The following is a 20,558-nucleotide window of genomic DNA, read 5'->3' on the forward strand; positions in this document are numbered from 1 at the left end:
GGATACGGATGACGAAGCTCGGTTGCTGCTGTACATTCTCGGGGAAATAACTTCGGAGCGAGTTCGTCAGGAAGATCAAAGCCCCGTCAGGTCCGTACCGCTCAGCGAATGGTCCGACGCAAAGTCCGCCGATGCAGCTAATTATATCTCTGAATTGGAAGAAGTCTTCGGTGCTCAAGGATTACGGGAATCATGGTCAAGGGAGCAGGTTCGCATTGGTGATGCAAGGGCAATCGATCGTCTATGGCGCCATGCTACTCGTACTTCGTACGACATCGGTCCCTGGATAATATGCGCTGCTCCGGAAACCGGGTTTTCTGTTGATCAGGAACCAGTCTTGATTGCAATGGGGAGCGGACAGCATTTTTACCACAGTGTTTCCTCTGGCCGTGTTAATATAGCTGCTACTAGTAGTAGTGGAAGCTTGATCACTTCGGTGAAGTCCCCTAACGGTAGGAGAGGAGACGACAAGAGCGATGGGTAGCGGTGTCTGTCGCCTGGCGACTGCATCTTTCTTGTCTTATTAGCGGTGTCATGAGAAGCATTCCGAGTCGTGGCCGTTGCGGCCGTGGATGACTGCTTGAAAAAAACACGTTGACTCATAAACTTATAAGTAAGTACAAGTACAGTCTGCAGAAGAACCTCACATCCACGACCCACTCCCATTGACCTCCTGCTCCGTGACACCCTGACGCTTGATCCTTCGCCCTGCGATGCGACACCAAACAACGCCAGCAATAATAGCCGCAACCAGAATCGGCACTCCGATGAAAGCAAACCACTTGGCCCCGCTGATGGCTTCGTCGTCCGCTGATGCCTTGGCCGCCCTATCACCCTCCCCCGGTGCCACCGTCTGGCCCGGCACCCACGACGTCAGGAACTTGTTCGACGTCAGGGTCGGCAGCAAAGGCGAGAGCGTGCTGGTGTCGACGGAGCGCCAGGAGATATGCCAAGCGTCATGCATAAGCAGCCCCTCGGTAATGGTTCTGGCGGGGCCGTCCCGGTGAGACTCGCGGACTGTGATTGTCATGCTGTCCCCTGGGTCGAAGGTTCGGATACAGGGAACAGATATGGTGGGTAAGGCATATTTGCGAGGACCTGGTGAGTAACCGCTTTTGGATACACGGGCATGGTGAGTTTGATGGGTGAATTGCCACTGCGGACAGGGCAGCACGAGGTTATAGAGCACGTACCTGTCGCAGCAAAGAGCCGTCGAGTACAGGCTGGCAAAGTGCGCCGTGTTATCGAATGAGATTGTCTCCTGCATATCCCAGTATGTCCAGCCGCTCGGGCACACCGCCGGGCTGAAGCTGAAACGACGAGCTGGGGCGTTCGTCGCCCATCCTGATGGTTGACACCAGGGGAATCCCGTGTTGGCTGCGTCTGATACGAGAACAGTAAGAGCTCGCGATGAGCCGTCCGTGACAGGTGTGATGCTCGTTAGGTCCCAGATGGAGGAACACTCCGGTGACTGGAAGAAGGGGGTTGTAAGAGGCAAGAGTGCGGTTCCCGTGTGGGCGTGCTCGGCTGATGTTTGCATGGATGTCGTGCCACTCGCCATGCTTGAGAATGAACAATTCGCGTTCGTTCGCAACGGACTTGTGACCTCACGGTAAGACGAGTAGACTGCAGTGTCAACTGTCAACTGCCAAGGGACAAGTGAGCCTGGCACCGGCTTTTCCCGACACGGAGTCCCAAGAAGGAACACTATCAGCTTGGATATCAAGAGGAGGGCTAGAACCTTGGCCACAAAGGGTGCGTTCGAGCCCGCGGATTGTGAATCTCGGAGAATCGAATCAGCGCAGGACCCTAAGGTGAAGTCCTGACTACGAAGAGAAAGCGACACCCTATAAGGTACTCCTTAGGAAAACGTCGGGCCGAGCGGCGGGGATATCCCATATAATGTGCAAACTGTTTCAGAGTCGCCAAACTCAAACCGTGATGACTGCAAAAAGCACCAACGCCTCCCTTCCCCCATCTTCCTCGACCCGGGCAGCCTACCAATGGGACCACATCCGTTCGAGGATCCGGGCCGGTCCTTGCAACACCACGCAACAATTTACCCGAGTGCATCGCGAGCGGTACGTGCTTGGAGCGCACGCCGCCACGGTCGAAACTCGAGAGCAGGATCTAAAAATATAATGAAATTACCCTGCTGTTGGTTGCTGGCTGCGAGCCGTTGGTTCTGGGCATGGCCTCCGGCACCAGTCGACCACCCTTGGTTGGGTTTATATTGCTTTTTCACCACGGTATTGACTAACACGGTACTGCATTTTGCCCTGACCAGTGTGATCTCTCCAAGGGAACGCTGCGTTCCACAGCAGAAAGTCAAGACGCCTACTGAAAATCCGAAAATTCCAACTGCATGCCGGCCAGCTCACCCCGGGAAGTGCACACACGAGGCAGGAACAAATTGCCGCCAATGATGTCCCTTGCATTAAATTTTCGCTCTGCAAGACAGTCCTACAAATTTCACTCGGGTATGATGCGCGTGATGTTGCTCCTTCCCAGCTTCGCCGTCTCATCCAGCACTTCGACAAAGCGATTCCTCGCGACCACATTGCGGGGATCACCGAGCCTCGCCATTCCCATGTGCTCCATTGCCACGCAGACCACCGAGTCCATGAGACGGAGCGCCAGACTTCCCGCCACGCCTTGCTGATAGAACGCCGGCGTCTCGTTCACCTCAAGCAGCCAGGCATTGCCGTTCGTGTCGACCAGGAAGTCCAGCGCGAACAGCTCGAAGCAGCGATCCAGCGCGGTGAACTTGTCGGCCATGGTGTGTGCGGCCGCGCGGAACAGCTCGGCGGCCACGCCACAGATCTGGTAGAAGACGTGGCGCTTCCAGTGAGGGTGGCGCCGGTGGCCGGGTGGGAACAGGTCGTCCGGGACGGCGGCCGGGTCCCAGAAGTCGCGCATCGAGTCGTTGCGCACCACCTCGTCCTCGTCCTGCAGCGCCGTGTTGGTGAGCGACGCCTTGAGCGGCGGGTTCTCCCACGGCGGCCGGTAGTCCTCGGCCGCCAGCAGCGTCAGTACGTCGCGGAACACGTGCACCTTGAGCCGCCCGATCGCCAGCGCGTACGCGCGGACGTGCCACTTGCGCCCGCAGATGGGCGGGATCGAGACGACGTAGCGCTGCGCGACGAAGGCCCGCATCTGCGCCGACGGGATCCGGCCGCCGGCTTTGAAGACATACTGCGGCCTCTTTGCTCGGGCGGTTTTGTGCTGCTGCCGTGTTTCTTCTGAATCTGGTCCGGACTTGTCGAGACCGAGGGCCCCCGTCGCCGTGACCAGGCCATCCAGCGAATCCAGGCCGGGCGTGGAGAGGGTCGGTGTGAACTTGCCACTGTCAGCGCCGGTGTCTTCGCTGTCGAGTGATGGTGTCTTGATGGCCTCGATCCCGCGCTCTTCATCCTCCTCCTCGTCGTCGTCGTCGGTCTCGTTCTCAGCCAACTCTAGGTGGCTCGCAAGCTCCTCGATGGTGCTGAACAGCCTGATGCCGGCTCCGCAGTCCACCAGCGCCGGCTTGAGGATCCACCACTCCCGGTAGGACGGCTCTCTGTCCGCATTCTGCTCCAGGGAACACAGAAGAGAGAGGTCGTCGGCCGCCATCAGAGCATCCTCAACGTACTCGCTGTAGTCCAGCGTCAGCCGCACCGTTTCCGGGACGTGCTTGGCCAGAATGCTCCTGGGTCGCTTCGCCGTCCAGTACTCCACCACGCGGGCGAGGTAGTCCTTGCGCGCGAGGGCATCGCTGTTGGGGTAGGCATTGATCAGACCGTTCTCGGCCGCGTTGAGGACGGCAAAGTTGCGGTTGAGCTCCCAACCGTCGCAGAACTGGAAGACAACAGGCACACCCGGGGGGAACTCGTCAAAGTCGTCGATGAAGACAACATCGGGTACGTGTTTTCTGATGAGCGACTTCAAATGCTCGTTCAACCAAGGGGCGGCTGCATTGATGAAGGCATGCATACTAGCTGCCCCCTTCGCCTCCGGTCCTTCAGCGGGAGACATCTCCTTCTTCTAGGGCAAGATGAGCTTGGCGAGGGATCTCGAAATAGTGGATTCTCCTAGAATCCATATGGGTTATTAAGGTCTGTCGTATAACGGACGGAAACAGCCTGGTAGTCTTCCTCGGCTCTCGATACAGATGACGGGAGGTTGAAGGGGAGTCAGAGTGAACTCTTCTTCTACAGACACAGCAGATGAGAAGATGGACATTTATTATTCCTCATCCCAACCCTATGTGGAGGTCTTGGCACGTCAGGCTTTGATTCCGTCTGCCGCAATGCAACGAGGAAAGGGGGGCGCATAAACAGAAAAACAAACGCCAAGTGGTGGCCAAGAGAGCCGCCAAGGTAGGACTGCGGATCCCACTTACATAACAACCATCCGCCTCTCCGACGACTTCGAGTATTTTTGCCTTTGCTATTGGGTATCCGGCATTCCGAAACGTAATCCAGCAGATCAACCTTGTGCCGAAGGACTTGTCCGTACCGCACGCTGCGTGGCCAAACCAGCGCACTCGCGGCGGAAGGGGCCCTTGAGAGGTGTGTCGTCGCTACGGCAGTCCTAGGGTGATGTCCAAGTCCTAGCCCATGGACAGCTGCACACAGTCAGTCATTGTTTGCTTGATAGTTCAATCCGTAAAGTCAAACCCGAAACAACAGAATCTCTGTTCCGGTTAGTTGTAATGTACTTCTTGCCGGGTTTCAGTGAGCATAAGATGGGACCGGTTTGGGAGAGATTCTAGGCATTATTCTTAACATCCTAATAACGCGGCTCTGCAAGGCCGGTAACCCTACTCGCTTATTACGGTCTTCTATCCCACTTTTCTCGACCTCGCATGGTTGTCGGTACATCCAGTAGCATTGAAACCACCATGAACTGCCAGTGGTGGATCAGTCCGTACCACATCGGGCTGCGCAGACAGAACGAGTTATTGAGTGGACGAGGCTTTATTGTTTCACTGAAGCACCGTGTACGCGCTGCAAAGGTCTAGTAGATTATCCCGCCATTGTACAAGACTCCTTTTCCGTTCTCTACCCTGGCAGTCCTCGATCGACGGCTCCCTCTAAAGGTACCTGGTACTGCTGCTTCAATGGCTGCGGGCCTCCACGGGAATATATGCGATGCGCTCCTGGTTGTTGAACTTGACGGTGATGCTCTGCACTTTATACTTGTCCTTGATGGCCCCGTAGGCTCCGACGGTGACGAGGCCCGCCTCGACAGTGCCCAGGTTCTTCCCCTCCTCGATGCTGTCGTAGATTCCCACCACACGCTCGACCGTGGTAGTTTTTGTGTTCGCGCCCGCCATTCGCTTGATGTCGGCCTTGATGGCATCGGGCGACTTGTCGAAGACGAGCACAACCGAGGATTCCTTCTCGGCATCGGGCAGCCACTTCAGCCAGTGCTGCTGCATCAGAAGCTCCTTCTTTGACTGTGCTTGTTCGTATTCCCGGTCCTTCACGTCATCGTGCTGTGTCGGGGTCGACGTCGACGCCGACGTAGACGCCGCCTTTCCCGAGCGAGCCGCACTTCCTGCGCCTTGGCTAGACATGATGATGCTTTTTGGAGGTTGGGGTTGCTCGTTCTGGGAACTTGCGGGAAGAAGGACTTGAAAAGGACAATGTCAATGAATGGCAGATGATAGGAGGTGTAGACTTGATGCAGTCGTTTTGGACAGTGGCGGCCTTTTTATAGATCATGCATCTTATACCATCTGGTGTTAAATGGGTGCCTGGCGGCGTGGGCATCGGCTGTTCATCGTTGGTTACGGATATTTAGGGCGTCTCTTGAGAGGATAAAATCATGAAACACACCGGGACCGGTTCCGTGGTCAATGTGATGCGGCGTGAAATGGGCCCCAATCACTTCCGTCAGCATTTTGGGCCCAATTGACCCAGAACATTGGTTCATCACTTTTTCTACCTAGGTAGGCACCTATATTTTTCCGAATTATCACTTACACATCTTAACCCCAACCCTACCACCTCACTTGCTAAGCCGTTCCAAGTTCTCTTCGCAAATTTCGCTGGGCTTGAATACTTGGGAGTTTCTGGTGCGGTCTACTCCCCAAGCACTCGGTACGGGCAACAGTCCCGTCGCTCTCAGCGAAGGTGCGACCATCGACGGCCTGCATCGCGACCTAGACTACCTATACTACTAGTTTCTCTGAGATGGATTCAGCTGACGCAAATCACATGAGTCCTAGCAGTACAGCTAGCCATACGCCTGGCCATGAACGGCGCTTGGGGGGGATTATGCTTTCCTACCCGGGTGAGGCCGGAGAACGGTGAAAACATACGTAGGGGAAGTGTATCTCTATCGGCATGGGCACAGCTGGAAAAATGGAGTAGAGACTTTTCGGACAGGTCGCTGAAACTTTAAGAAAGGAAAAAGACGGTCAGGTCTGCTAAACCCAACCCTCCGCTCTTTGAGGGCTAGGCTGAACGCCGATGTAGGAGGCCCAGCAACAACGGTTAGGGAATACAACACACGCTGACTCATGTGTAAAAATTGGATCATAGGATAATATAATCAGGAGACTATACATGAGTTGGGTCGGCCGTTGCAGGAGGCCCACCTGGCACCGGGTAGGTTAGTAGTCCGGTGGGCCTGAAGATCAGAACTCAAGAAGAAAATCTCCCTGAGAACCGGCCTGATATAGAGTTACTCGTAGTTCGGTGGCCTTCCCCATACGCAATCCCGCCCCCGGTCCGACGGACAGGCGCAGGATTGCACACCTAGCTTCCGGTTGCGGTCGCAACGCTGCGTAAAACGACAACAGCCCAGAAACTGCATGCGACGGGCCATGTGCTCCAGGTTCTCGGGCTCCCGGACAGGATGGCAGTGGCCCAGTGTTCATACCGATCTGAACTGACCGATGGCTCGGACGGTTGTCGGGCTCGAAGCACATGTAGTAGAGTAGTCACATCCTTACTATATAACATGAACCCTTCGTTCTTTCATCTAGGTTCTGGCCCAAGGTCAACACCACCGGCAACTCATCCACACCAGCTCGGGCAGCGCCTGTGCTTCTACACTCCTTAGTGGACACTCCTTACCCTACATTCCTTACACCTCACTCATTACTGGGTACTAGACCTGCACTCCTTAATCTGCGTTCCTTAGCCCGCACGTCTTCCATTTCACGCACTCCTTTTTTTGCAGCAATCGTTGCTAAGCTACCATGTCAGGTCGCACCGCGGCGAGGACGGCTCCGTCGGCTGGACTGACGTACCAGCCGTACTTTGGCGTTGAGATTGAGATATTTGTCAAGCTCAACAAAGACCAGGAGGATAACATCAAGGACAAGCAACGACGCGCTCCGTCGACGCTGCCTGATCATCTCCGGTACTGGGACTTCTCGCTGTCCAACGAGGCCAACGCCAACGTGGCAGACTTGAAGGACATGCAGCGGGCACGCGTTGGCATGGCCGTTGAAAAGATCATCGACCTTACCTTGGGCCCGGGGCATGGTTGGTCCTGCAAGGCCGACGCCAGCCTGAAGGAATGGACCATCTGTGCGGAAGCACCGGACAGGAAGAAGTGGTGTATGTGTTCTCTGGTATTTCTCTCTCTCCTTTTGCAGGCAGGCTGACCGGTGACGATGAAATTTTAGGGGGGATTGAGATCATCTCGCCGCCTACCTCGGTCACCACGTCCTGGCAAAGGGAGATCGAAGATGTGTTCGACGCCATCGGCAAGAAGTTCGACTTCTGGACGAATACTTGCTGCGCTACCCACGTACATGTGTCGCCTGGGCCGAACAAAAACAGTAAGTATAAGCTCGACCAGCTCGTGAACAGGGCCAAAGGGGCCTACTTCTGGGAGGATGCGCTCTGCGAGGTTCTCCCGCCCGAGCGTCGCAAGAACAGATACGCCTTGCCAAACCATCAAATCTACGCGGGGCTCGAGTACCTAGACGTCACTATAGACGCCTGGCGGCCCCTCTTTGAGAGGCTCGAGAACACTGCTTCCGGGCGGGACGGAAAGGTGAAACTTCTTAACGCCTTGAGGCGCGGACCCGTGGGGACAGACCAATGTACCCGGTACGTCTCGACCAGCTTCCATCCCACCGACAGCTTGGGGACCATCGAGCTCCGTCGTCAGGCTGGCTCTGCCTCGGCTATGACCGTCATCCACCGCGTGCTGCTCGCCGTCACGCTGCACGTCAGCGGGCTCCGCTATGACTACCGCAAGGTTCACAGCCGCCTAAGCTACCCGACCGTTGACGAGCTGATCGCGGAGCTCCAGGAATGCATAAAGGATCTCCCCGGCACATGCCACGGCAAGCGCTTTGTCAACTGGCTCAGGTGGTGCGTAGCGACCTACGCGCGCAACTACCAGCCCAGCGAGTTCGAGATCAACAAAAATGAACGGTGCTTGCGCTGGGGAGGCGAGTACCCGACTGTTCGTCTTCCGGCGCGAACGAGACCGAATGGCCCGTCCCTGCCACGGACCCCCGCCACCCAGCGACAGCGAGCCGCTTCCCGGGCGCCTGCCCGTGCGGATATCCGCGACCGGGCCATGGTAGAGGCATGGGAAGATACTCGCAGGGCCCGCAGATAAATAAATGGGCGAAGGGCTGGACTTCTTGCCAGCTCAAACTTTTGCGCCCTATACTAGGGTAATTAGGTACTAGTCAGTAGTTGTTGGGTCGAAAGCCTAGGTACAGTACCTAAATTGAAACACCATGTGCCAAAGCAATGGACCGACACCAACTGACCGAAATGAGCGCCACTTATTGGTGGGATCAACGTGAGGGCGCTTACCTAGTGGGTCAGACCGTCAGACCATCGGAGTGTTATGACCAAGAGTCTGGCGGTGACGGAGAAAGAGCGGCTTGGAACGCAGCAAGTACAAGCTGCAGTGAGACCAACTGGTACCTATCAGATTAGTACATACACGGAATGGAAGGCATAACTTTCCTTGGATCGGGCTGTACTGCAGTTCGCTTCGCTTCGGGGGCCGCTTGACATGTACACACCCGCTGCCTTCGTTTGTACCGTAGACGGGGTATTTATTCTTCGCTGCAGGGCAGCACCTGAGTCAGTTCCGTCCACCTTTCCTCCACTAAATAATCAACGCTTCAATCTCCGCCGTGACGACACCGCATCAATCCCCAGGAACCAGAACTCAATCAAACTTTCGATAACTGTCGGCCACAAACGCCGTTTTTAAATTTCGTCATCAATAAGTTCCTATTGACGGTAAATCAGAAATGGACAAAGCTGGAAAGGCTATTTCTCAAAGCCTCGCTCGCATTGGGCCGGCGGCCGCTGGTTTGGGCGCTGCCATAGAACCCTCGGTGTCCGCCGCGACAAAGATCACGGCTGATTACGCCAAAGAGATTGGCAAAAAGGTCTTCATTCATAAGTGATCCAATTTACCGGGCTCTGCGATGGGTGGCTGATATTCGAATTTCGAACGTCATCGGAAAGGCTTCCAATTTCGCGTCCAAACACCCCGCAGTGGTCGCCGGCGTCGTCCTCGGCACCGCCATTGCGGCAGCACCCCCGCTGGTGCTACCTGCTGTCGGATTTGGTAATGGTGTCGCTGCAGGTCAGTATCTCGGACTCTATCCCATTCACCCCCGTATTGAACTATCGGGGCATGCAGGTGTCGGGGCTCATGCTGACTTTCTGGCTTTCCTTGAATGACCTAGGCTCTGTGGCTGCTGGCATCCAGAGCTGGATGGGAAACGTTGCAGCTGGAAGCTGGTTTGCCGTATGCCAGAGCGCCGGTGCCGGAGGGGCTGGCGCGGCCGTGGTGAATGGTGCTGCCCAGGTTGCTGGGGCTGTCGTGGGTGCTGCTGTCGCTGGGGGCAATCACGTCTTGGGAAAAACTAAGAAGGTGTGATCGATTTGGCTCTCTTTAACCTTAGATTCTCTCGTTCATTGGCGGTCGGGTACTTCTCGGGAGGTTAGACGGATCTTGGAATCCTTCAGTGAAACCCAAAGTGTCGTGCCTTGTTGGTACGGATACTTTTCGGGCATTTCTCTGGTCATAAGAACTCGCGGTTATCTAGCAGACTGGTCGTGAACGCGTCCCAAAGCTTGACTGTGTGAGCCGTCAAACTAGAGAAGTCACTAATTAAGTCGTCCAATTCCAAATCTAGCCCGTCATGAGTACCGCCGCGTCCCGTGCCGCCGTTCTCAACAATTTCTTTCAGAACATCAAGACCATTGGAGGCAATGCATGGGAGGATGCGCTCCTAGACAATGCACGCCGCGTCAGTACACCGCTCGCTATAGTAATGCTGAACCAAATGGGGCTCGGCAATGACACCAACGCCCCTTTCAAGCTCCTCGAGAATGCTTGTGGCGTCGGCGTGGTCGCGCCAGTCTTGCAGCAGATCATCAAGCCCGAGGTGTTGAGGAAGAGCAGCATCCTCTGCGGTGACTTCTCGGACCAGGCTATCGAGCTGGTGAAGAACCGGATCACACGTGAGGTTTGGCTGAACACCGAGGCGACAACGGTCGATGCTCAGGTTAGCAGAGTTGGTCCTATCCGGATTGTTCCAAGACGCTGATCGACGGACAGAAAACTGGCCTTGCCGATTGTACCTTCACTCACGTCGCCACCAACATTGGTTTCCACGTCGTGCCCGACTCTGAAGCTGCCTTGAACGGTTCGTCCCTAGCCATAATATCACCGGCGCGTTTGGCCACTACCTTAGTCCTTAAATACTTACAAATTGCAGAGGCTATCCGAATCCTCCAGCCCGGCGGCGTCCTTGGGTTCACGACTTGGCACAAAGAACCGGGCTGGATGGTTGATGTCAAGGAAGCCTTCACGTCCTTCCCTTTCGAAGCGCCCTGCGAGATGCCACTGCAGAGCAGCCGTTGGGGCGATTGGGCCGATGTCAACTGGATCCGCAAAACACTTGCGGGCAAAGGACTGCAGGATGTCAAGGTCGACTTGTTCGCCTATCTCACCCGTGTGGATAGTGCCGAGTCCTTTCTGGCAACCTTTGGCGTCATGATGGACGTGATCATGAACGGTTGTTGGTCGGAGGAGCTGAGGAAGCAACACCCCCGGGACGAGGTGCATGCGATGGTGAGGGAGTTTCTGGAGAAGAAGTATGGACGCGATGGCTGGGAGTGCAGCTGGATTGCCATCATCGCCAGCGGGAAGCTGCCTGCAGATGCGCGCGTCTGAATCGGTGGTACAATACAATAACCTACCAGGTACTATACAATACCTGGTACGTAATTTTGGTACTACTAGTAATCCGTACTTGGTAAAGCAATCACGTCTTGACATCGTGACAGGTTAGCTGAGGTAATTACTTCGTACCTCGATTAAAGTTAGGGAAGGCAAACTATAGGTGTGTAATTTCCAGCTGTTGCACGTATTATACCGATATCATGAGAATCTAACAACTAAGAGAGTACTGTGCAAGTATATATATAATCACATACATGCTGGATTCAAGCGTAGTATGGTACTGTACATGACAGTACGGATTACACCACTCACATCCAGATACCGCGCAGATGCGTTGGAGCTGTGCAGATACGTAACGTTAGATACCGTATTCGGTGATTTTCGGAAATTCAGGCTTCAACCCCACAATTGGGCGTGGGCACCCAAGTTTTCCCGCAGCTCCCCGCTTGATTCGTGCAGACCATTTGATGATGTTGACATCTGCAGCCCGGGTCTTGATACGCGTTTCGATCCGCCCTCGCATGCTCCGGCGAGAAGAAGCCGAGCACCCTGTCTGATTAACCATTGGTCTGGACGTCATCTTGGGCCCGCAGCTGCCAAAGAGCCCAGCGCGCATTGAGATTACCTAAGGGCAACGCAGCAGAGGAGCACGCGCAAGACATGGCTGACAGTCTGCAGCACAGCCAACTCTCAACCATCCTGAATGCTCTTGCTTCGATAGATCGCCGCCTCAGTCGTATTGAGATGGCGTTGAGAGTTCCAGGTCCCTATAACTCAGCCGCTGCACTGCCGGGTCCTTCATCGCCCCCAGACAACCCTGCGTCAGCAGTCCAGGCGGTACAGCACCGCGCGACAGGCCCCTCAGCGCAGCATGTGCTCCAGCAACAGCACCACCAACAGCAACAGCAGGCTCAGACTACTGGGCTTCTTAAAAGCGCGTCTGATACCAACCCCATGAACAGCGCGCCCGTCAACACCACCACCTTCACCCCGCTGGAACCACCCCCACAGGGGTATATCATATCGTCGAGAGCCAGCATGCAGGAGGTGCTGGACCAGTGGACTCTGCCACGAGGCTACAGCATGCGCATTGCCGGTGTCAAAGTGTCAGGCAGGCGCAAGGTGCGCTGGGTGTGTTTCCGCGGCGGCGAAGCCCGGCTCAACCGGGACCGCGCTGACCGCGGGCGCGCGAACGAGTCGGAGCTGGACCGGGCCAGGGCCGAGGGCCGCCGGAAGCCCACGACCGACCGGACGAGCAAGAAGTGCGGGTGCATGTTCAAATTCGAGCTGGTCGAGACGACCAAGGACAGCGATGTGTGGTTTCTGCACTATCCGAATGACGAGTACAAGGTGCACAACCATGGGCCATCTGACACGAAGAGCGACCCTCGAGCGAGGAAGTTGCCCTCGTACATGCTGGCGGAGGTGGATCAGTGGTTGAGGGACGGGTGGCTGGTGAGTAAAGTGCAGGAGGAGTTGCGCGCGAGGGGGTTTACGAATGTGTTGAATACGGACCTGTATAACCGTAGGCGGTTGCTGAAGAAGGAGGATGCTCAAGGCGTGCCGAGGCCGATGCTGGGTTAGCGAAATTCATTCGAGGGATTCGTCTGAGACGGCTAGCTGCAAACTACCTGCTGCTGCGGACCCAACAGATCCCGTGTTATCGGCGATTCAGCGGGCCCTGAGATGTGTTGAATTTGGGCCGCGTGCTTCCTGCATCAGAAACGGAACAACATCGGATGGTCTTAAGATTTGTTGGGGGTAGACGGCATCATAACATCGGGCAAGATGAAGAACCATACTATCTGCCTAGGTGCCTGAACAAAACGCCGAATACCTCCTTACTCGGTGCAAGCAATTCAGCGCCAGGCCTTGATCGGCTACCGCATATGCGCCGGGTCGAGATCGATAGAACGATCGTCCGACGAGGTCTATGCGGCTACGCGGGACCACATCGCACCGCTTATGCAACATCACAATCTTCTACTTCATAGGGTTCGACGCTACCGGCAGCGAGGTTTCAGCATCGAATCCAGTCAGTCCTGCCAGACAACGGTCCAAGGAACTTCAGGGAAAGGCGTTGCCTAATTTCTAATTTCTAGAATACCCGCAGGCACAGTTTTCCAACTAGGAGTCTTCCCGCAGCGCAGCGCTAGGAATGGCATCCACACCGAAACTGGCATGGTGCAGCGGATTTGAGTATGATCGACGCCAAGAAGCCTCTAAATACGGCCCGAGATATAAGCTTGAATCAACATCAATGGAACCTTTCAACTTCGGAACCGCTGGTTTTACCACCGACTTCGCAGCTTCGACCGCTTGTTGGACCTCCTCGCAGTCTCGCGGTCGTCGTTATCCTGGGCACCGGTGCGCCTCCTCGAACTCCCAAGGCCTCGACGTCCCCACCGGTGTCTGGAGCCCAGTATTTGTGCTTTGCGGGCTGCGTCTGCGCCATGCCGCTGGCCGATGTCGGCGGCGCTTCCGGGCCTCACAATCTCGCCGATGATGAATCCGGTATAGTGGGCTTCCAACCGGGCTGCGAGCTCTTCATCCTCGACATCCTTGCCCAGCCAAGGCCGGAGCTTGTCCTCCAACTCTGCGCCCCCATACATCATGGGAACTGTGATCTCTGTCAGTACTTGAAAGGCTAAAAAACCAATAAAAGGAAATCCCAAGAACTTACTGGTCACATCATACACCCTTCGCAACCCCTCCGACATGGAAGTCCCCGGCATTTCTGCAACTGATATCCACGCGCGCCACTTCGTGTCGTCGGCCCGGGGTCTCTTCCGCCGCTCGGACTTGTCAGGCAGACGATTGCGTTTCTGTAGCTCGGCGTCCGTTATCCGCCGTCTGGGGACTAGTACCTTTGCGCAGACGAGATGTTTCATGCTCAGCAGCTGACGAAGGGCTCCTAGGGCATCCATTTCCTTCAGGGCCTGGGTCGCGTCGGTGCCGCCAAAGGGTCGGAGATCATCGTATAAGGCTTCATAATCGGCGATAAGCTCTGTATCTGAATGTTAGCTGACTAGGTAGGTAGGAGCGGGCATTGTGTCGACGCGGGGGAACAACTGACCCCGGATCAGGAACACCTCGCTAAAGAGTACGATCTCCTCGTCGTCGAGGCGGTCGCTAGGGTTCCTGCCTTCTACAATACGCCCGACGCGCAACGCACTGTGCGCCTTCAACGTGCTCGCCCAGTCGCCATGTGCGTTCCGGAATGCCTCAGTGGCGTCGGTGCCCGCGTACTGCCGGAGGATCTCTGCACCGCCTGGGTGGGATTGGAGGTAGCCTGTTCCAAGATCAGCAAGGGGTCACGGTATGTGACGTTGGAAGGGTGTCCTTACGCCCAAGATCATACACGTGGCCATCTATCTCACAGTACATGCCAATCTCGGGATAGATGTATCTCTTCAACTCGGCCCGTGTGAATATTCGCTCCCTCGCGGGAGCCGACGGCGCTGACTGTCTGACGAACCCGCAGATGTACGGGGCGAGGCGCTTGAACAGACCTGGCATGTTGAGAGCATCCAACACCTCCGCTTGTGGTTCCTCGCCCGCCGTGAGCGCAATGAGAGCCTGCTTTTCTTTGTCGGAGTGGAAGGGGAAATCTATCGTGGGGGTTAGAAACACTCTTTTCTCAACGAAAGATTTATGCGGGGCCTACAGGTGATGTCGTAGATGAACTGCCCGATGACACACCACAAGTCACGGCCGTCCTTGCCATCGTGCTCATGGACTTCTTGCAAGTGCCGCCAAGTCAGCAGCTTTCCGAGGGGCCTTTGGTCGTCGGCTTGAATGGCAGCTATGATCTCGCTGGAAACGATCACGCGGCCAAGTGACGACCACGCAAGGATTGTCCCAAGGTCGATGGCCGGGTCTTCAGTCAGGATATCTACTTGTTCCATCAGCAGTATGCTCAGTCGAACGACAGCTAACAGGCCACAGAGGGACAAGCACACACCACTAAGATCGAAAACATCATAGCCTCCCTGACCGTCGCGGAGCAGAGCCCAGTTCGGTCCTGTTCGATCATCCGACATCATTTCCCCCACCTCCGAGACAGTGAAATATGTCGTCGGCCGTCGAGTGCCACGGCGGCCGGGCGCTCGATAACCTTCAAGCACCACGCGCGCGGCCATTGCCTGCATCTGCGGAGCGCGGGGGGAGAGCTCTAAATCCTGATCACCGGGTTGCGGCCAACCGCCCGGAAAGCCTTGCCACGGAACCAGGAACATCCCTTGTTGAGCGTCCTCATGGGCTGTGACAATGTCCGTGGTGTACGGGGGCAGCTCAAACTCCCAGTCCAACCATTCGTCATTGTCCACCACCTCGAAGGCGGCCTCCTGCAACAGCCTCTGAACCTCGGTCTCCAACGCGTATGCCAACGGTGTCGGCACCGGACTCACCGCAATCTGACCTCGCACGATATCCCTCGCCTGCTCCAGCAGCCAAATGCGGTTATTCACGCCCCCTGGGTGTCGCTCGTACATGTAATACATCCTCGAGGAGCCCTGGTACACGTTCCTCGTCGCAGGGGGCTCCCAGCGGTTATTCCGCGCCTGGACGCACGCCTGGCTGGGGAACCAGACGTTCTTGGCCACCCGGAAGGGATGGTCGCGGCCCACCGTCGTCTCGCGCCCGGGCAGCACGGCTCGCATCATCGCCGTGAGCGCGGCATAGAACCACATGGTGCGCGGCCATGGCTCGTCCAACCCTCGACGCATTTGATGATCGTTTAGGTAGTGGTAGATCCCGGAAACGGCTCGGGCGCCGTCGCGCTCGGCACCGTCTGAGTCTGCTATCCGCCTGCTGCGCTGCACGGCGGCAGAGAATTTCTTGATGATGGCGCGACAGGCGACGTTGGCGTAGGGGGTGAGCTGCCACCGGTAGTACTCGGAGGGGTACCAGGGCCGGATGCGATCGTAAACTCGGCGACGTGCCAGCAGGGCGTTGTGGGTGTCTCGGAGGGGTTGAGAGAGACCCGGGTCAGCGGCGGTGGAGGGGGCGACGAGGGAAGACGGGTTGGGAAGGGGCTGGGCGCGGTGGACCCGGAAGTAGAAGCCGCGCCAGACCTTGCGGGAGGCGAAGAGCTTGGGGGCTTGGAAGGCGGCGAGGCCATACTTCTGGGCGGCGGTTTCGTAGAAGGATTGGAGGAGGGTGGAAGAAACCCAGGCGGTGGGTAAGGGGTACGTCTGCGTGACTTGGCCGAGGTGTATGACCGGGACATTGTTGATGGCGATGAGACTTTCCACGCCAGGCGGCGCGGGGAAGTCGACTGTTGCAAGGCCATACTTGTGGCCTGGCTTGCCAGGGGTCTGGATCTTTGGAGCCTCGCTGACGTCTCCGCCGAAGAAGCTGTTGATGGCCGATTGGCCGAGCTCCGAGGCCCTGAACAACGCTGTCAGCCGTGATCATGTGGCCCCAGGACAAGCCCAGCTGGTCTTCCACAAATAACAGGACTCATAGCTTGATTATCCCACCCTCTCTCTCGGATATAGATGGAGACATTATGAAAGAGACGAAGTACTTGCCACTCATTACCGTAGAACTAATAGACGTACAGCATCGTATCAGTACCATAGCCAACGTCATGAAGGGCTTTGGATACTCACAGGCTCAAATCCCATGTCTCTCCAAGAATCGTGTGTAGCGGCGTTGATGGCATGCTTTGATGCAAAGAATCAGCGTCAACTGTGTTGCTTGTTCCGCTCAGGAAGAAAGCGCCCCGAACCAACTTACCATAAGTTCATGGAGAATCTGCGCGTACGTCAGTCAGAAAACAGACCGAGAGCGCGACGACCAGGCTCCGAGAGCCCCGGAACGGGGAACCCACCGTCATGGCCAGACACCACGTCGAATGGCACCTTTCGGACAGGGTCGAAGCCGGATTCAGCAGCACACGGAGAGGTGATACGTGAATGTACGTGACGATAACGGGGCGCGGTCTCTCCGGGTGCGGCGTGCCCTGCGGGGGCTCCTCGTCACGGTTGTATTCCCGAATCGTCCTGCCATATAACTCATCGCTGTCATCACCATCCTTCTTATGATGGCCATCGTCCACGAACGTCCAGATATGCTTTGATCGCAGCCGGTTCGCAATCTCCATCAACGTCACGTCGCTGTCGTAGTCCGTTACCTTTCCCCTGGCCGGAATCCTCCAGGGCTTTCCGTTCGGACCGAGAGAAGGCTCAAACTGCTCCTGGTTCGCCTCTCCAGGAGATGGGCTATAGCCAGGAGGCGGCACAAAGCTAGGACGCGGCGTTGCCTGCATCCACTCCTCCCGGTCCTCATGAACCACATGATTCAGCCAGCGGCCCTTGGCCATGTGGCGCAGCCAGCGGTTTGCCAGCTCCAGCGGGACACGCAATTCCTTCCACACCCGGGGAACGTCGACGCTCCACACGTCGTCCGGTGCAATCCCGTCCAGACTACCGGAAAGAAATTTCCGGTCCAGGATGGGCACGCGGAAGTCGTACCACTTGCCCTTTGCAAATACCGGATGCCAGAGATCCTCGTCGACGTCGACTCCGTAGCCCTGCTCCAGGATGTGCGGCATGGGAGGATCATCACTGCGATGGCCACCCGGCCAGCCATTGACCAGGTGCTCGTGGAGGGTGCCCATCTCCCAGGTTGTCAGCCCCAGGTTGGCGTCTATCTGAGTCCTCTCGGTGGTAAACAGCTCGTCGAGCTCGTGGTCGGGTGGCCTGGGGATCGGGTCGGACGGAAGGCTGTCGGCGTGGCAAGTCGGGTCGAGCTGGGGGAACATCGGTGCTAGTCCGGAGTGGCGGAGGTTTGACTGCCCACTGTGAATAACAGTCCCGTGAGGGCGGCCGAACTTTTGGAGCCATGGTGATGGCGGCGGCCGCTGCGGCGCATTGCCGGCTGGCTGTACGTTCATGCTGAAATCTGGTTGATGCTTCAAATAATGCTATGTACGGTATGTAATGGGGATTTGAAGCTCAAGCTCAGGTTGTGAAGCTTAGGAGCCGTCATGCGAGATATGGCTGGGCTCGTGAACAAAGCCAGAGCCCGGGTGGCAGGGGCGTGTTAGTCGGGGACAAACTTCCTCGAATAGTGTGATTTGTCTTTGTTGACGTTTCCGGACAAGTACCCAGGCCTCGAGCTTTGTATGCTGCATCCACATACCGGAATCTTGGGAGCACTCGTGGCTTAGGAAACTGCGCAAGCCGGTAGTAACCATCCCTCAAGGGGCAACAGTATGAAGTCATGAAGAGGCGTCAGTTCGGGTGTTGTGCAAATGGAATAGAGATAGCTAACAAGCTTATTCACCGTCTACTCGCTTGCGATGTTTGACTCCGTTTTATGACCTGGAGATGCCCTTTGCAAAAACCATATAAACATCATTTCGGGGCCTTCTGTGCGAACCAGAAAAAGTAGCGAAAGTAGCGATGGACGCTCATATCAGCCAGCCCGTGCCTGGCACGACCCAGCGTCGCCTGGATCTCGACCTGCGACAAACCTAGGGCAGAGAAAGGCCGGCCCCCGAGGGCAGGTAGCAGTTCCTGGACGGCCATCTTCTGGTACATGCCGATAACGCGCAGCGTCTTGTCCCTGGCCCACGGACCGATCGGCACTTTCTTCACGATGCATTGAATGTTTTCAAATCCTGCATCGCGCAACAAGGGCTCTAGGACTTTGGGGAGCCGGACATCCATCCCAAACTGTGCAAAGGCGCGGTAGGCCACTTCGTAGAGGTACTTGACCGGGTCGTCCTCCGGCATGGAGTTGTCGTCGCAGAGGACTTCGGCGCAGAGTTCTTGGAGCTCGATCCACCCGCCGGGCTTCAAGCTCCTGCAACGGCGTTCTAGGTTAGATAGAACCTCGTTGCTGGTAACGGAGATCGCCGCCCACTCACTCATACGCATGTTTCAGCACGGTTGGCACATCCTTCAGAATGACGGTCATGAACCGGAAGTGCACGAGATCGACGTCGCGGTCCAACCACTCCTCCTTCTCGCAATCATCCACCAAAAAGTCGACATTCGGGGGAACCCAGACCGCTTGTGTTGGGGATAGATCGATACCCCGGACGCGTGCCTCCGGGAACCGGTCCCCCATTTCAATCGCCCATATGCCTACCATGTCCCACGGGGTGTCAGTCGATCCAGATGGCAGAGGGGACTGAAGACGAGGTCAACAGCCGACTGACCTGTGCCCGTGCCAATGTCCAGGACCTTTTGCGGGTGCTCGCCAATGGGCGCGTAGAACAGCTTCCCGTCGCACAGCTCTAGCAGCATAGCATGCTTCATGTCCTCGCGGTTAAGCTCCTCGTCGTCGTTGGGGATCGGATAGCGACCATTCTTGAAGTGCTGATAGCGCCGCCCATTCTCGTACGTATGCGCGTAGACGGAAGAGGTGACACTAGTCGAGCCGGTGGAGCTCGTAGCATAGCCATCCGTGAAAGTGAACTCGTCAACGTCATGCACATCATCGGGGTCGGCGGGCACAATGCTAGGATGGTGCTCATGCTGTCGTGGCCCGGGGGAACTGCCGGGGATATTGAGGGCGGGGCTGCCAGGCGCTGGGGCGGGGGTGGGATTTCCGGGCAGTCTGTCGGCGGGAGGCTTGGTGGTGACCTTGGAGGCGACTGTGCTGCTGTTGACAATGTCTGAAGTGTCAGCGCCCAATGAGGGAAGATCCGGGTTCCCCATTGTTGGCAGCGCTGCACAGCATGGGACTGTCACGAACACCAAAGCATGAGGGGATTCGGATATGGCGTGACAGGCCAGTGGTCCTTCACATGGGTGCAGACCCAGTGATGGGTCCGAGATTGTTGGCTGCAGCCCCTGCATGCTGATGGAACGCCCTTTCAGAGCCAATAGTCTGCTCTTGTGGCGTCATGCCAGATGTCGCCGCCTCCGATTTCAAACCCGATCTACTATCGAGGGTGCTCGTCTCGCCATCAGAGTCATATACATACGCCATCCTGAGTTCCGTCGATAATTTCTGCTTCCTGTAACGATTGCTGGACAGCCTTTAGCTCTGCACAATCCTGCCCGCATCTTCTCTCGACATGGCCTGCTCTTTCGAACCCATGTGCTCTTCAACCTTGATGCGCGCATCTACATATAGACTTGCGTTCATCGGGGCGTATTGGGACCATTGCCCGCAAGAGATCAACGTGGGATAAGCCAGGTTGCCCGCTGTGTGATGTGACCGCCGCGGTTGTCAAATGGCTATGTCAGCTAGTATTTTATCTCGTCGATATAGCATTTTTTGCCGTCTGGCGTCCAGTCAATGAGAGACCGGGATGTCTCCGAGAGGCTCTTGGTCGTCGCTCTCGAATAATACTGTAGTACGTTCGCTGGCACTCTGGTAGGGGCACAACTGTTCTTGGGCCAGATTCTGACCCGCACCAT

General features: G+C 56.5%; 9 protein-coding genes across 9 annotated transcripts; 4 read left to right on the forward strand and 5 right to left on the reverse strand.

The window, feature by feature from the left end:
* Nucleotides 1–569: 569 nt before the first annotated feature.
* On the reverse strand, nt 570–1,685 carry B0T15DRAFT_177091 (uncharacterized protein). The gene is made up of 2 exons (XM_062862255.1): nt 1,194–1,685; nt 570–1,112 (listed from the first exon to the last, which is right to left on the reverse strand). Exons 1-2 carry the CDS (start codon nt 1,559–1,561, stop codon nt 644–646), a joined length of 837 nt encoding a protein of 278 aa, XP_062723173.1. The 5' UTR covers nt 1,562–1,685; the 3' UTR covers nt 570–643.
* A 787-nt stretch (nt 1,686–2,472) lies between these two features.
* Nucleotides 2,473–3,972, reverse strand: B0T15DRAFT_394013 (TTL domain-containing protein; the record flags this gene model as incomplete). The annotated part of the gene is made up of 1 exon (XM_062864713.1): nt 2,473–3,972. One exon carries the CDS (start codon nt 3,970–3,972, stop codon nt 2,473–2,475), a length of 1,500 nt encoding a protein of 499 aa, XP_062723174.1.
* A 947-nt stretch (nt 3,973–4,919) lies between these two features.
* On the reverse strand, nt 4,920–5,835 carry B0T15DRAFT_530100 (uncharacterized protein). The gene has a single exon (XM_062869150.1). The coding sequence runs from the start codon at nt 5,558–5,560 to the stop codon at nt 5,099–5,101; it is 462 nt and encodes a 153-aa protein (XP_062723175.1). The 5' UTR covers nt 5,561–5,835; the 3' UTR covers nt 4,920–5,098.
* A 1,001-nt stretch (nt 5,836–6,836) lies between these two features.
* On the forward strand, nt 6,837–8,707 carry B0T15DRAFT_177176 (putative amidoligase enzyme-domain-containing protein). Its single transcript, XM_062862257.1, has 2 exons — nt 6,837–7,556; nt 7,625–8,707. The coding sequence occupies exons 1-2, from the start codon at nt 7,193–7,195 to the stop codon at nt 8,572–8,574; spliced, it is 1,314 nt and encodes a 437-aa protein (XP_062723176.1). The 5' UTR covers nt 6,837–7,192; the 3' UTR covers nt 8,575–8,707.
* A 270-nt stretch (nt 8,708–8,977) lies between these two features.
* Nucleotides 8,978–9,997, forward strand: B0T15DRAFT_177131 (uncharacterized protein). The gene is made up of 4 exons (XM_062862256.1): nt 8,978–9,053; nt 9,225–9,367; nt 9,447–9,567; nt 9,671–9,997. Exons 2-4 carry the CDS (start codon nt 9,227–9,229, stop codon nt 9,862–9,864), a joined length of 456 nt encoding a protein of 151 aa, XP_062723177.1. The 5' UTR covers nt 8,978–9,053; nt 9,225–9,226; the 3' UTR covers nt 9,865–9,997.
* A 132-nt stretch (nt 9,998–10,129) lies between these two features.
* Nucleotides 10,130–11,166, forward strand: B0T15DRAFT_394887 (S-adenosyl-L-methionine-dependent methyltransferase; the record flags this gene model as incomplete). The annotated part of the gene is made up of 3 exons (XM_062864751.1): nt 10,130–10,495; nt 10,549–10,636; nt 10,709–11,166. 3 exons carry the CDS (start codon nt 10,130–10,132, stop codon nt 11,164–11,166), a joined length of 912 nt encoding a protein of 303 aa, XP_062723178.1.
* Nucleotides 11,167–11,835: 669 nt separating this feature from the next.
* B0T15DRAFT_510681 (uncharacterized protein) lies at nt 11,836–12,860 on the forward strand (the record flags this gene model as incomplete). Its single annotated transcript, XM_062867871.1, has 2 exons — nt 11,836–12,630; nt 12,828–12,860. 2 exons carry the CDS (start codon nt 11,836–11,838, stop codon nt 12,858–12,860), a joined length of 828 nt encoding a protein of 275 aa, XP_062723179.1.
* Nucleotides 12,861–13,307: 447 nt separating this feature from the next.
* B0T15DRAFT_177191 (uncharacterized protein) lies at nt 13,308–18,307 on the reverse strand. Its single transcript, XM_062862258.1, has 10 exons — nt 17,012–18,307; nt 16,918–16,935; nt 16,791–16,844; nt 16,710–16,726; nt 15,140–16,566; nt 14,843–15,070; nt 14,523–14,786; nt 14,252–14,467; nt 13,859–14,182; nt 13,308–13,795 (listed from the first exon to the last, which is right to left on the reverse strand). The coding sequence occupies exons 1-10, from the start codon at nt 18,074–18,076 to the stop codon at nt 13,467–13,469; spliced, it is 3,942 nt and encodes a 1,313-aa protein (XP_062723180.1). The 5' UTR covers nt 18,077–18,307; the 3' UTR covers nt 13,308–13,466.
* Nucleotides 18,308–18,539: 232 nt separating this feature from the next.
* On the reverse strand, nt 18,540–19,850 carry B0T15DRAFT_492881 (S-adenosyl-L-methionine-dependent methyltransferase; the record flags this gene model as incomplete). Its single annotated transcript, XM_062866889.1, has 3 exons — nt 18,540–18,990; nt 19,055–19,274; nt 19,349–19,850. The coding sequence occupies 3 exons, from the start codon at nt 19,848–19,850 to the stop codon at nt 18,540–18,542; spliced, it is 1,173 nt and encodes a 390-aa protein (XP_062723181.1).
* Nucleotides 19,851–20,558: the final 708 nt, after the last annotated feature.

Source organism: Chaetomium strumarium, assembly GCF_033439665.1.
Source record: "Chaetomium strumarium strain CBS 333.67 chromosome Unknown B0T15scaffold_3, whole genome shotgun sequence".
NCBI lineage: Eukaryota > Fungi > Ascomycota > Sordariomycetes > Sordariales > Chaetomiaceae > Chaetomium > Chaetomium strumarium.